Genomic DNA, 14018 nt, shown 5'->3' on the forward strand with positions numbered 1-14018 from the left:
GGACAGCACATTTTTTTGTTTTGTTTTTTCCCTAGTGTCATATGTAAACTTCCAGTGCTCCATCCAAGGGACATTAATTACTGTCCTTTTCACTTAGACAGATTGTCCTTTTCCTCTTGAAAGCAAACCTTCACATCACTGAGGATTCCTGACCCCAGTCCTCTCATTTCTAGGCTCTGTTCTATCATTAGAAATCATTGTCTTCTATATCTTTTCTCTATCTTGCTTGTTTGAACTCCCACCACCTTTAAGTGTGGTTTCTGAAACTAAATAGCATACAATTACTCAACATCTGAAAACAGAATTCTTATTTATTAATCTCACAAGATTTGGTGGGATTTTGCAGCTTTCTTTTTGCTATGGCACAAAATTAGCAATATGTTGATCTTAATCTCTTCACATCCTGGGGGTTTTTATCATTAATTATTGTACTACATTAAATAATCATTGAAGTGGTATTCCTTAACACTAGTATCAAATTAATATTAGATATGTTTATCTGACAGACATTTAAAATTACTAATTTTTCTTAATTTTAAGTTAAAAAATTACTGAAGGATGAGCCAGATTTGTACTGCTTGACAATTACATGTGACAGCAGGAGAACTGGGTTTGGAGTCATGATGAAAAACAGGTAAACTCCTGAATATGTTCATCTTTTTTCTTACATGAATGGTATACTGCAGAACTATCAAATTCTTCTACCCTGTGACTTGGTCAAAAAGGAAAAATGAGGAAGCTGGCAAATGCTGATAAGGTAACTTCATGAAATGCAAAGAATAAGTTAATAAATTTTGTGCTTCTGCTGATAAGTCAAGGAGTGTAAATGTTTGTAAAAATTACTTCAACTTATCTTCTTAAACAAAATTACTCCCATGTCATTTTCATCCACTCATTTGCCTCCTTTCACTGTGATAAAACCATGGTCAGTCATTTTGCCAGGTTTTTGCTACTTTAAGTAATGACACAAATATATTAATTTCTGCTTATATGTTCTCATCTTCTAAACTGGAAATGAGCAGGAATGTTGGGCTCTCATTGATAAGAAGTTGCATGATTTATTTGAAATTAGGCTTTGTTTTGTGCATCTTTAGTAAGCAGTGCATGGGACTCTGGTTTTAGGTATGACTATTTGTGAATGACTCCCTTCTTTTCCCAGCTGAAGTACATGATGATCATTCCACTCTGTACTCCATCCATTTCCCTCCCCTCTCCACTAAAAACAAATGAGAAGAAACCAATCAAAACCAACCAGAATCCACACACAAAACCCCCAAACCAACAAAAAAACCCAAAAAACAAAAAACAAAAAAACCAAAAAAGCCAAAACCCAAACAAAAACAACAACAAAAAGAAAAACCCAAAAGACCAAAACCCAAGAGCAACCAAGCAAACAAAAAAAACCCAAACACAAAAATCCCAACCCAGTACTGTCCTTCCACTGCCAGCAAATGCAACTATGGTGAGAACCTCATGTTGTCCCTGTCTGGGCTGTTGTCTCCCAGTTGAACCTTGCTGTATTCCTTACTGGAAGGTTACAGTCACAAGTAAATTGCAGTTTTCCCCCAGAAGTATGAAAAAAGTTTACACACCTAAAACTTAAGAGATTTTTTATTCATACTACATATACATCCCATACTACATACAGTCTGCCACCCACAAAAATCTCTGCCTCACTGATACCCATAAAGGGCCAAAATGAAGTTTGGGGTGGCATGTACCTTCCAAAGCCTTCCATTTCCCAGCCTGACTGGTGACCTAAATAAAACTCCTCAGTATTAGGTTTTTACAAGATGTAATTTATACTATGGCTGTCAGGAGTTAGGATAGTAGTTGCCATGGAGCTTTAATCTTTTTTTAGGCTTTAGTCAAAGGAAGCTGGAAATCAGTATGATGCTGGGTAGAACCTTGCTCAATAGAATTTTATTCAAATTGGGGCAGGATTTAATCCTAATTTTTCTGCTGAACATTAGTATCAAAGGTTCTAGAATTCATTCTATTTTCTTCTCTTTTGAGATTCTTAAACCACATTACATTCAACCCAAAAAGTACTTGAGTTGCTTCCCCTCTATTCCTTCAACTATAAACTGTAACTTTCTTCTAATCTTCATGTGCACAGCTAATCACTGTAGTGAAATTCATTCACCAGTTCTTTCATTTTCAGTGGAGGCATTCTGTATGTGTATGAAAGCAAAGCTTTAGGGAGGATTTTAATTTTTCTATGCACACACTAAGCACTAATCTCTACACTGGAAAACAGGCCTTTGAAACAGAAATTACAGTTCGAATCTGTGTCTGTGCTACTTATAACTTCCTTGATGTATGTTTAAGAAAAATCCCCAAAAGCATACAATGCATAAAGTGCATCTCTGAGCAGTACAGAATTGGCCAGTAATGCTCTGCTGGAACACAGCTGCAGCAGAACAGAAATGCAATTCAGTTTAATACTTGCAGTTAAAACATGCACTTAAAACTGAACTTGCCCTATATGAGGTAAATTAAAAGAATGCAGATCTAGATAAAAAAATGAATTTGTTAAAATGAGCTTTTAGAAATCTTACCAAAAAATTAGAAAGTATTCAGATGCAATCTTAACTTGACCTTGAAACTAGGATTCAAAAGCACATGGCAGCTTCACTTAATGAAAAACTTCCCAGAATTTTCACTAAATACAACTGTTTATTGCCCGGCTGTAGTGGCACTGCATAATTCTCAAGCTGTTCCAAAGACTGCAGAGTAATCAGAAAATTGTGTCACAGGAGAGAACTTCAAACTCCTTTCAACTCTTTCATGGCATGTATTGTAAAAGAGGCAGGAAAGAAAAATACATCTTTTCCCTTCTACAGTATGTGTGGGACTTAACACTTGCACATTAACATCTGTTTCTACCACTGCTAGCAAAATGTCTTGCCTAACTAGCATTGGACAGAAAAACAATTGTGGGTTTGAGTGAAAGCCCTGCTCATCAACTTCAGAGGATCTAATGCAAAGACCTGTGGTATATTTTTCAGTCTGAGGTGTCAATATCAAAGACTTGCAGAGCTCCTGGAAATGAGACCTCTTAACAAAAGAAATATATATGCAGATAAGAGGGAGAAAGAAGTCCAAGCCCTTAACTTGCTGGTGTGGCCAAACAGCTGATGTGAATTCAGACAAACCATAGCAGCTTCCTTAAAGCTGAAGTTAGAGACTTTTAAATGAAGAGTCTTCAAAGTTATGAAATGCCATCTTCTTTATAAAGGCCCATTTCAGCTCTAAAAGGATCCAAAACAAAATCCTTATATAAATTCAGGGAAGAAAGGGGCATTTCCCTTACCTTTATTCTGAACCAGTTTCAAGACCTGTCAGTATCACATTACCATTTCTGGGTATGTAGATTAGTTGAAGCTTGGCAGTGAAATACAGTTAAAACTAGTTTAAATACAGAATATTATCACAGTGCTGCAGATATCAAGATGACCTTACAATTTAGATGACAAGTATTAAATTGCTTGTTTTGCTTTCAAAACAGTATGCTTTCTCTTATGTGCATTTGTGTTTTGCTTTAAAGCTTATTTCATCCAAATTAATCAAACCAGCCCACAGGACAGTGATCAAGAAACATTCTTGCTCCAATAAAATTTCTTTTAAATAGCTTATTGGGGTCATTTTGCTGCTGATAAACTTGCATTACTTCAAAACTGAAAGGCGAAAAGAACAAACTTAGAAGTGCACAATTTTTTCAAAAGCTCCAAGAAAACAAGATGTAACTAGGCTGAATTAGGATGCAGCATTGATTTTCAAAAGGGAAAGCAGTAAACTGTGTAGTCACATATACTACTATCAACTTCCAAAGTATGCATTGCCCTGATTACATTTTTTTGTTTTTGCAAGAAGACAGACTTACTTCATGAGACTCAATACATATCTTGAATACTGGTTTAACAGTCTTTACTTTTCATTTTGACTTCACTAGTGAGGTTCATCCCTTTAAGAAATGTAACTCAACATTAAGAAGCAACATAAGAATTCTCTACTTACCTTTCTGATTTCATACTAGCATCTTATGTGCATCTTCAGCAATTTATCATTGATCTTCTATGGGAATGGATAGAAACCCATAAAATTTAGGTTTGGATAAAAAAAGTGGTGAAAGGCTAGATACCAGATAACATCAGTCAGATATTTCTCATGTATGTCTTAACAAAAAATTAGCTAGAGCATTTAAAAGAAATAATTGCAGAAGGACCCAGTATATTTGAGGCATGCTGCTAATTTGCAATATAAACAGAACTATTGTTACATTTGAGCAATTTCATATATTAGGCCAAGCAAGTGCCATTTCTCAAGCACTATCTTCACTGGAAGCCTTGAGAATTCCTATTCACTACTAGAAGGGTCATTAAAATAAAAGGAAGCATCCCTGCATTAAAGATATTTATCTGGACCACTTTCAAAATCTAAAATTTCCTTTCTGTATCACCCCAACATACACCTCCTACTTCAGCAATTTCAGATGAATTATGTAAGGCTCCCAGATTTCCTCTCTACATTGGAAAGAAGTATTTTTGATTTATCCAGTACAAATTCAAGCAATACTTTTCCAGATAAATCACTAACTTTAATAGTTATAATTTTACTTGTACTTTGTCCTGCAGCTTCAATGCTTACCTAAGCAATGTTTATTTTTTAATACTAGGGAGCATTGTCCATTTTAGGTAAACGTTAGATTTTCATGTAATCCTCAGCCCAAGGCTTCCAATCAATCTTCTCAAAAAGGAAATTTGAGAATCCTTAAACATAACAAAAAAGGAGTCAAATGTTCAGAAGACAACTTACTGCCACTTATCTCCAACAGCAGGTCTGATAATTCTCCATCAAAAGCCATGATCCAGCCCCTCAAGACAGTATTTGCAACCTGAGATCAGCCAGTAGGCCTGGAAAGCAAGGTAGGGATAAGGTTTACCCTCTATCCCATCCTACTGATGGTCAGAGTTTCCTGCAGGGGCTGTTTGCTTACTGTGGTACAGATCTCCCTACTGGAGCACTGCTCCACTTCATAAACCTACAGTTTTGGAGGAAAAATTCAAACATTTTCCTTTCCACTCCCCTTGTACATGCTAACTACTTGCAAATGCTCCATCCTGCTAAGGAATCAGATCATACCTGAGGAAACAGGCTTAGTATGTTACTTACCTTATGATACTGAGCATGGCGTGCACTGATTTGTGCCACCTGGTCTGACAGCACCGAGGCTTTGTGCCCTGCTCTGCACATTCCCCCCTCAAGCCCACAGCCCTCTAGTGGAGATGCAGGAAGGAGTTCTGATGGCATTCATCCATCCCAGCTCCCTTTTGCTCATGGCCTGCCTTCTGGGCTGCTCTCAACTCAGCACAACTGCTTCTAATCGGCCTTGGCCAGAGCTGGTGTCACTTTTCTCTCTGTTCTGCCAAGGGACACCTTAGCAGCAAGGGACCTCCAGGGACGTTGAGCCCTTGCAGCCCACCCTCAGGTAACCCCACAGCCAGCCCTGCAGAGCTGCTGCCTGCCTTGCCAAGCCCACCCCAATTCCAGTCTCAAGAGCACTGCTGAGCAGGAACCCTAGGACTGAGCTTTGGTACCCACTCACCTCTCCCTTAGCATCTCCCATTGCAAAGGAGCAGCAACAGCTGTTCTCATCTTTTTTTCCACCTCCTTTAACTACCACCCAAGTAGTGTTTAGATACTACCAGCATACTTCAGGACAAAGCTCTTAAATCACCTGTCAGAAACCTGCTGGGATTTGTCTAGTGGCTCTGTGCCATGCATGCTTATGTTTTGTTAGTTTGTATCTATCCACTTTTTATTGAAAGCTTCTGCCTTCAGGCTTTTAAGGTAGTTGCCCAAGTGCAAGAATTTTGGTGCTGTGCCTAAACCCAGGTCTGGCCACATGCACACACAAATCCTACTTGAGGAAGAGCAAAGTTTACACCCCAGAGAATACCAGTCATGATTCAGCTCTCAACAGATGGATTATAATGAAGAATCCATCACATTTCCAGTTCCTGTTCCCTGAAATGTTAATATGCCCTCCTCTCAAGGGATCCTACCACTTCAAGGCTTACAGAGAGATCATGTTTAGTGATAAAGACCACATCAGGATGCTTGACAAAACCTATTATGAAAAACTGAGTATACACCATAGTTATATCATACCCAAAAACTGACTCCCAAGTATAGTCACAAAGACAAGAGTTTAATGTTGGCAAAAAAGAAAAGTTTAAGTTAGTGGTATTTTCTTCCTTGCAATAACATACTGTTCATGTGAAAGTCACTGGAGAGGTCTGCTTATAGCTCGGAAGACTTTTACAGTTACAGCTGAATTTAAAACCCCTAACTCCAAACATGTGATGTTAACACAAAAACTGAAAATGTAAAACTTGGGATAAACTCAGTTGTTAAGATGCTAGCAGAGATATGAGGCCTTTCAACCCCTTTACCATAACATGAGAAGTTCTTCAGTATCTTTCCCACCACCATTATTTCAGGATTCACAAGGTTCTTTAAAATACTAAAGCAAATTGGAACCAAGCATCATCTGTTTGCAACGTCTTCTGTGAAAGGTCTGAAGCCACCCTGTTTCAATTATTTGGTTATTCAGTGCAGAAAGTTAAAGATCACAGAAGGTATAACAGTTTTTAATATTAATATTATAGATTAAAAATTATTGCATAGTCTTATGCATTTCCTAAAACAATGTTCTGTGGAAATGAAACATTTTAATATAAAAGGAGCAACTCTTTAAAACATAAATTGCTTTCACTACCTCGACCTCCTATCTTTTTTTGATTTGTCAGTACATTTGTCCATCGTTTTCTCATTGTCTCCTCTGCACTTGGGGCAATACCACTTCCCCTTCGGTTTGTACGTCAGTCCAACACAGGAAAAGTGGAACCACTCAATAGGGCACTGTTCATTGTCACATCCTATCATCTCGCCGTAAGACACTTGGCTGCATAAGCAGTAAGTCGGTTCATTGGGATCAATTACAAATTCCACAGGTGAAACCTCTCTCTCCTGTTTGGCTTTGGAGCGTTTTTTCTTCTTGGAAGATTTTGATCGTTTCTCTTTGGGCGGCTGGTCGTCGCAGTCGTCGATGCCGTTGGCTATGTGGCACAGGTCGCGGCTCTCGCTGGTGCGCTGCCGGCGGGGCCTGCGCGAGGATCTCTCAGGCTGGCACGACTCCACCTTGGCCTTTTCTAGAGGCTTTTCGTTCTCAGACAGCTCTTGGAAACACTGGGAGTGCGTCTCCATTTGACGGGCTCTGTTCTCTACCAGTTCTAGCATCTGAGTAACTATTTGAATTTTTTCATCTCCAAGTTCTTGACTGTTGATCAATGCACGCTGAAGATGCTGCTGCAAGCGTTTCTTCTGAACGGGATCGTTTTCTGACTTGTATTTTTCATAGACATCATCTATTTCTTTTAGCGCTTCTATAAAATAAAAATAATCACAGGAATAATTACACAAGATGAAACATGCTCAAGAAAACAAAAACATTCTCTAACTGATGAGAAATACTACAAATCTTAATTACAGTATACCCTAGATATCATGTAAGTGCATGTGGTCCTCAAATCAGTGTTTAAGGTCACAATATGTTGCAAGAAAATATTCTCATGTTCTAAGAAAGAGCAAGCTTATTTTAGCCATTGGAAAAAGAAAGGATAATACAAGAGAGGGGACACAGTAGTTGTTAAGGCATGGATAATCCAGATCATCCTTCCATTTGAAACAGGAGGAGTTTCTCCTAAGAGTCCTTACCACAATAATTCCAAAACTCGTCCAGCAAACCAAAGCTTATTTTATCACACGAAGAATCCTGAATTTCATAGAATTGTCATTTATCATGATATATAACACTCCAGAATTAGTTCATCCAGGTCCTCTGCCCTCCCCTCTTACTCATCTCAAGGTTTGGCATTACATTTTCAAGTAGACACAGTTATAAAAGGAATATGACAACTGAAGTTACATAATAGCAAATTTACAATCAGAATGAAAATCAACTTACACCCCTCAAAATACTTTCCCTATTGCCAAAACAAATTATTTTAAATCAGGGTTGAACTTTTCAGAATAGGCGACCTTCTCTTTAGTGCATCATAGGGTATTTTTAAGCAACTAGTAAATGAGTGGCTCACAGTTTTGATTTCCAAGCTTTCCCTCCTTCCAAGTCACGCAAAATAACTGCATGAGTTGCTGTGAATCTTTCACTAAATTTAGTTCTAAGAAGCAAGTTGAATGAACCCGAATATGAGATCAACGTCTTATAAATCAGTCTTAGTCTGTACTCTGCTGTTCTGTATTGCTGGATTTTAAAGTTACTTTTTCCAAGGCAAATGTTACACTAGATCGACACATAAAGGACAGAGAAACTCCAAATGGGGAAGGAAATAATTAGAAGAGCTGGCAGTGAAACTTGATGTACAGTGTTAGGTACAGTATTGGTTCAGTCATCACACCACAACAGGTCAGTAAGAACCCAGGATTTTATTTGAACAGGTAAGAGAGTTTATAAATGGTATTAAACTATTTACTTCTAAAGCAGAAGTTATGCAGAACAATCTATCTCCTCCTAAAGACCTGCATTTAAATAATTTGGTTTCATTTTAAAAGAATTTGTCTGCACTGTTGTGAATTGATTCAAGCTTGTTATCTCAACATCATTCCTAGTGATATTTCTTTCCCTGCTGATATCTTGGAACAGTAGCTTAAGCATGAACAACTGCTTTTTGCTACAAATTCTGAAATGTGTATGACAACAGGAGCCAACTGCATTTTGTTCTGTTCCAGATTTTCACTATGGTAATATAAAAATCACTTCTCTAGCCTGTCCAGTAACTCAACTTGTATTTTCTGTATTTTAATATTAGCATTTCAGCTACCATTTAAACCATAAGCTTTATTTCACTACACCTTCAGCTGCATCACTTGCCTCTGGCAGTGACAGAGAAATAAAATTTTTAAAAACCTTACTCTCAGCTCCTGAGAAGCATGGAGTAGGGTACTTTGTATGCTGTTGAACAAGAACAGCATAACCAGAGCACAATATTGCACAACCACACAATCTCCCACCCAGACTTCTTTTTTTGGAGGCAGAAGTGTAGATACAGATAGATGAGCTAGATTTCCCATATTGGGAAAGCCCCATGGAGAACCATTCACAAACAATAGCTGTTCACTCGTTCATACTGTGACACAGAACAATATTCACCCTACATCGGTTATTGCCTGGATGCAGCCTGTGAGGATATGCTGAACTTCACAGGGATCAACATCCACTACAGAACGCAAAGAAGTTTTGGACTGACAGAGACGGAAGTTTACCAAACTACTTGTGAATCCCCAGAGATTAGACAAGGCATTCATATACCCTAATAAACAGCTCTGCAACCTCTGTTAAAAAAAAAAAAAAAAAAACAAAACAAAAACCCCACAAAAAACCCCAACCCTAACCAGGGCCAAGTGTTCATTACAGATAATCTGATTAAGTTTGGTGGAGCTAATAAAAGCTAAAACGATTTGTTTTCTCAGCACAAGAGTGGCTTTTTCCCTTCTCCACAGACCACCATTACCTTTTAAATTAGCTGAAATAATATAGCATTGCTGTTACATTTTTAGACTTGGGTCTAAAATATTTTTATCCCGTTTTTAGGGTTTTGAAGATGTTTTGTTGTTGTTGTTTTAAACCAGTTGAAGGCTTTGATTAAAACTAGCAACAAATTTATTATATGACCCAGTATTGGTGGCTGGATAAACAGTCATTAACAAACAGTCTAAAGAAAATATTTAATCTATTAAAGTCTGAGGATTGCTGGCTAGTCACCATCGATCAGGAGGTAAAGAGCCAGCCTTGACTAGGAATTCAAAATGCTGCAGGCAAGTCTATGCCATTTAAACTTTAAAATCCCAGGCAACTTACAAAAGCCTGTTCTTATGTGTTTGCTCGGGTAATTAGAAAGATAATTGAAAGAATCCCTTCACAACAGCTGCCTCCTGAGGTGGCCCTTCAGCGTTTGAGAGGCCTTGCCGGTGCCCATGGTCCCTCCTGCCCAGGCCGAAGGAGGGAGATGCGGCTCCGGTGCCGACTGCCCGGGGTCAAATTCCTGCCGCATGGCAGGCCCGGCTGGCGGCTGCCGTGCCCCGCAAACTCCGCGGGGCGCAAGGACTTCCATCGGCACTGACCCTGCCTGCCGCAGGAGCCTTCGGGTGAGGCTCAGGGCAACTTCCCGCTCCGCAGCCTCCCTCCGCGACCCGAGGGAACGCTGCCGGCGCTTTATGTATCCCCGCCCCCACCGTGCGTGCGGTCTACCGTGGGACGGGCGCTGGGCTCGGCCGGGACGCCGCCCCCCGGCTCCGCACGGCGGGAGGAGCTGCGGGGAGGCCGATTTCCGGACCGCACCTCCAGCGGCAGCGCCGCCGGTTCGGGCAGCAGGGCAGCCCGGCGGGGCGGAAGCGACCCCAAACGGCGGGGCCGGGGCCTAGCGCCGGGCAGCGCGGCCCCGAGGCGGGGCGGCCTTCCCCGGGACCCGCCGGGAGCCCCGCGCCCCCGCAGGCTCAGCCCCGCGGGGCCCCGGCAGGTCTCACCCCGGCCCCGGCTCCTCCGCGGCGGGCGCATGTGCGGCGGGTGGAGGCCGTCCCCTTTCCCCTTTTCCCCGCCGCCCGGTGCCCCGCGGCGGCGCCCACCTTGGCACTGCGTGTCCATCTCCCGCAGCAGCGAGGCGTTGCGCTGGATGTCCAGCGGCAGAGACTCCACGCACTCCAGGTAGTCCTGCACGTAGAGCGAGAGCAGCCGGGCCCGCTCCCCGCCCGGCGCCGCCGGCCCCGCCACCAGCTGTGGCCCCGCCAGCATCATCCCCCCTCGCCAGCAGCACATCCGCCGCCGCCGCCGCGCCGCCCGCACCGGGAGCGGGGTCCTTGCGGCGGCCCCGCTCCCTTCTCCGTCTTCTTCTCCTCCTCCTCCTCCTGCCGCCGCCCCGTTGCCCTGGGGCGGCCGCGCCCGGGGGGCGGTGAGCGCTCGCCGGGCTGGGCCGGGCTGGGCCGGGCGGCTGCGACCGCCCCTCCGCGGGGTCCCGCGGGTCGCGCGCCCCTTCCCGCGGTGCCGCCGCCGGAGCAAAACCCCCGCTCGGCGCCCCCGCCCCTGCCCGCAGCGCGCATGCGCGAGGCCCTGCCCTTATAAGGCGCGGCCGGCGGCGCTGCCAGGGGTTCGCATTCTCCCGCCTTCCCCGGGCGCGCGCTCCCATTGGCCCGGCGCGCGGCGAGGGGCGGGAGCGCGCGCGGGGGGCGGGGCCGCCCATAAAGGCGCCCTCAGGCTCCGGCGCTCCCGCCCCGCGCCGCGATCCCGGTGCCGCCGCAGCGAGAGCCGCCGGAGCTGTCTTCAGAGGATTCGGGATGAGCTAGTATTGAGGGAAGCTGAGTGACACTTTTATCCTGAGAAATAATTTCAAGAGTATTTTAAATAAGGTATCAACGAACTTTGGCCTTTTCAACGGCACTCGCCGAACAGCAAATCTCGAAAATTTGACAGAGTATCCTGTCTTTGCCATGCCCGTTGTAGAATTTGTATCAAATCTTGGCCGCAACAATTATAGTAGGAAACAAAAGCTAAACTATACTTTTTGACTATATACTAAAATGTCGAGATTTCATCTCCACTTCTCTTTGAGGCATTTTTCAGGTCTTTACTACATGAATAATAATTGGTAAGCATCAGGAAAAAAAATTCATTTTGCTGAGTCTTCAAACACCCCGAGGAGACCTGTATATTTTGCATTGTTTCATTTATACTTTAGGCATCCAAAAAGATATCAGGGGAAAATGCACATGGTAAATGTAGCAAAAAGCAACCAAACAAAAAACCAATCAGAGATGATTGAATTCAGTAATAAAATTGAAAAGAAGCAAATTCAAATCCCAAGACTCTCTCCTGTCTTACATTCCTACCTCTAGTTGAGTAGCCAGCACTAAAAGAGTACCCATAGTAATCTTGTAGATAGCATTTCAGGATGGCAAGATCTGGAGTAGTGGTGAAGCTGCAGCACAGGTTGCACAGAGAAGTTTCATAATCTCCATCCTTGGATATTTTTCAAGCCTGGATGAGGCCTTACACAACCTGATCTGGCTGTGAAGCTGGCTCTGCTTTGGTGGCCTCCCAAGGATCCCATCTAGACTCCTTTTTCCTGGGATTCTCTCTTTGTGTGGTTTGTGCCAAATAGCTCCATGGCTACTCCTACAAGAAAATATCTCACATGATGGCAGTCTGCAAGTGTTATTTTCTTAAGACCCCAGTTCACAGAACTATTTAAACATTCCTAACTTCCAAGTCTCACAGCTGTAGGCAGATGTTCTACATGGCAGGGATTTTCATATGTCTATGTCCAAGCTGTTGAGTAATTGTAGCTGCAGTCAGTCAGCTTTGCCCAAGTCAGCAATGTGTTGGCAAGGTCATAAAAATGAAAGAAAAAGTTGTAGACAGTACTTTCAAAACATCCTTCACTACACTGATGTCACTCTGGCCAAAAAACCAGGAAGTCTGTAATTCTGAGTGTTCATGTTCTTAAGAGGGCACCTTCATCTTAAAATGAACAAATGAACAGTTTTAATTTCCAGTGTAACACCTGTACACCTGTAAAACCAATTGTTTGCTTTTTTATTTCCTTTTTTTTTTTTTTTTTTTTTTTTTGTGTGTGTGCACTGTTACAGCTCAGGTTAATGAAGCCTCAGATAATTTTTTGCTTCTTGTCTCATTTTTGCACAAATAGATTTAGCAAATGGCAATAACGTGGTTGCCTTGGCTTCCATCAGCACTAACTCACTGAAACTTTCCTGTGTAGTGGTCATTGCTGTCACTTCTGAGTGACTGAAGACTGAATTTCTTGATATAATATTAACAGATAACACGCCAGTGAAAAGGACCTGGATTTATATAATTGATAAAATGTTCTTGAGAAAGGTGTTGGCTCTTTTGAGGGGTTGTGTTTCTGCTTATAGTCAGTTTGGATAGGTGTAACATTCTGCCATCTCATGAAGAAATAAAGTTAAGAAACAGGAAATTCCCCTACAGAGCAGAAAAAACAAAGCAAAAATGTTCATTCAAAATTAACAATATTTAAAATTAAATAATAATTATTAAATATTAATTTAAACCAAACATTTTGGCATAACTTTTTTTTTTTTTCTCACAAGAAACTGTGCATGAACTGTCCATAAAGAAATAGCCAAGAAAATAATTCATAACATTTGTTACAGGTGGTTTCTGTGCTAAAAGCTTGCTGTTTGTCACTATGGGGGAAACAGTATCTAAGGTACAGCAGAGAATAGCTAATGAGTTCTGAATTTAAGTGTTATCTGCTGCTTTCAAACACTAAAATAAAAATTTTAATTTTGGGGAACCTCAAGAATGCAGCAGTGGCAGTGAACCAGACTTCCCTAGGAAAAAGAAGCCTTAGCTTGCTGCATGTTTGAAGCCTCAGGGGAAAGGAAAGCAAGAAGAGCTGATTGAATTCCCTGCTTTGCTCATGGCTCAAAATGGCCAGGAGCAAGCACAGGAGAATTTTGATGTATTGGTTGATTGATAGCTCTGAGAACCAACTGTGTCCCTTCTTTCACTGTCTGTATGTGAGAATAATCAGGAGATAGGAACAGGCATGGTAGAGCAAAACCTTGCTAATTGTAGAGATGGACAGGCAGAATGATCACATATTTCCACCAACCCTCTCTGCTAAGTGGGAAACTGTCAGCTTGAGGTTGACATACACAGAGATGTGATATTAGGGTGTATTGCATCACATATATCTCAGTAGTTGTCCACCAAGGGTAAGTAATACAGAGAACTCCTATATCCAGTTTATTTAGATTTATTTATATATCTCTAAACTATTCACAGTTTTCAGGAAGAATAGATCCCAACAGGTTTTGTTTCTTTAAAAATTACCAGTATAGGTTTTTAAAGTCCAAACCAAAGTATTCCCCTTCTTTTTGTGAAAGATTTCATTATA

The 14018-nt window shown here is 41.8% G+C and overlaps 1 protein-coding gene across 1 annotated transcript; it reads right to left on the reverse strand.

Moving 5' to 3' along the window:
• Window positions 1–6193: 6193 nt before the first annotated feature.
• On the reverse strand, window positions 6194–10897 carry ING2 (inhibitor of growth family member 2). The gene is made up of 2 exons (XM_058024446.1): window positions 10708–10897; window positions 6194–7451 (listed from the first exon to the last, which is right to left on the reverse strand). Exons 1-2 carry the CDS (start codon window positions 10895–10897, stop codon window positions 6781–6783), a joined length of 861 nt encoding a protein of 286 aa, XP_057880429.1. The 3' UTR covers window positions 6194–6780.
• Between the last annotated feature and the right edge of the window lie 3121 nt (window positions 10898–14018).

Source organism: Melospiza georgiana, chromosome 5 (genome assembly GCF_028018845.1).
Source record: "Melospiza georgiana isolate bMelGeo1 chromosome 5, bMelGeo1.pri, whole genome shotgun sequence".
In the NCBI taxonomy this organism is placed as follows: Eukaryota; Metazoa; Chordata; class Aves; order Passeriformes; family Passerellidae; genus Melospiza; species Melospiza georgiana.

What these genes read in the sequence shown, in the direction of transcription:
- ING2 (XM_058024446.1), bottom strand. Translation starts at nt 10,897, where the DNA reads ATGTGCTGCTGGCGAGGGGGGATGATGCTGGCGGGGCCACAGCTGGTG. An exon ending in GATGGACACGCAGTGCCAAG is followed by an intron (nt 7,452 to 10,707) that starts GTGGGCGCCGCC and finishes TTTATTTTATAG; the next exon opens with AAGCGCTAAAAGAAATAGAT.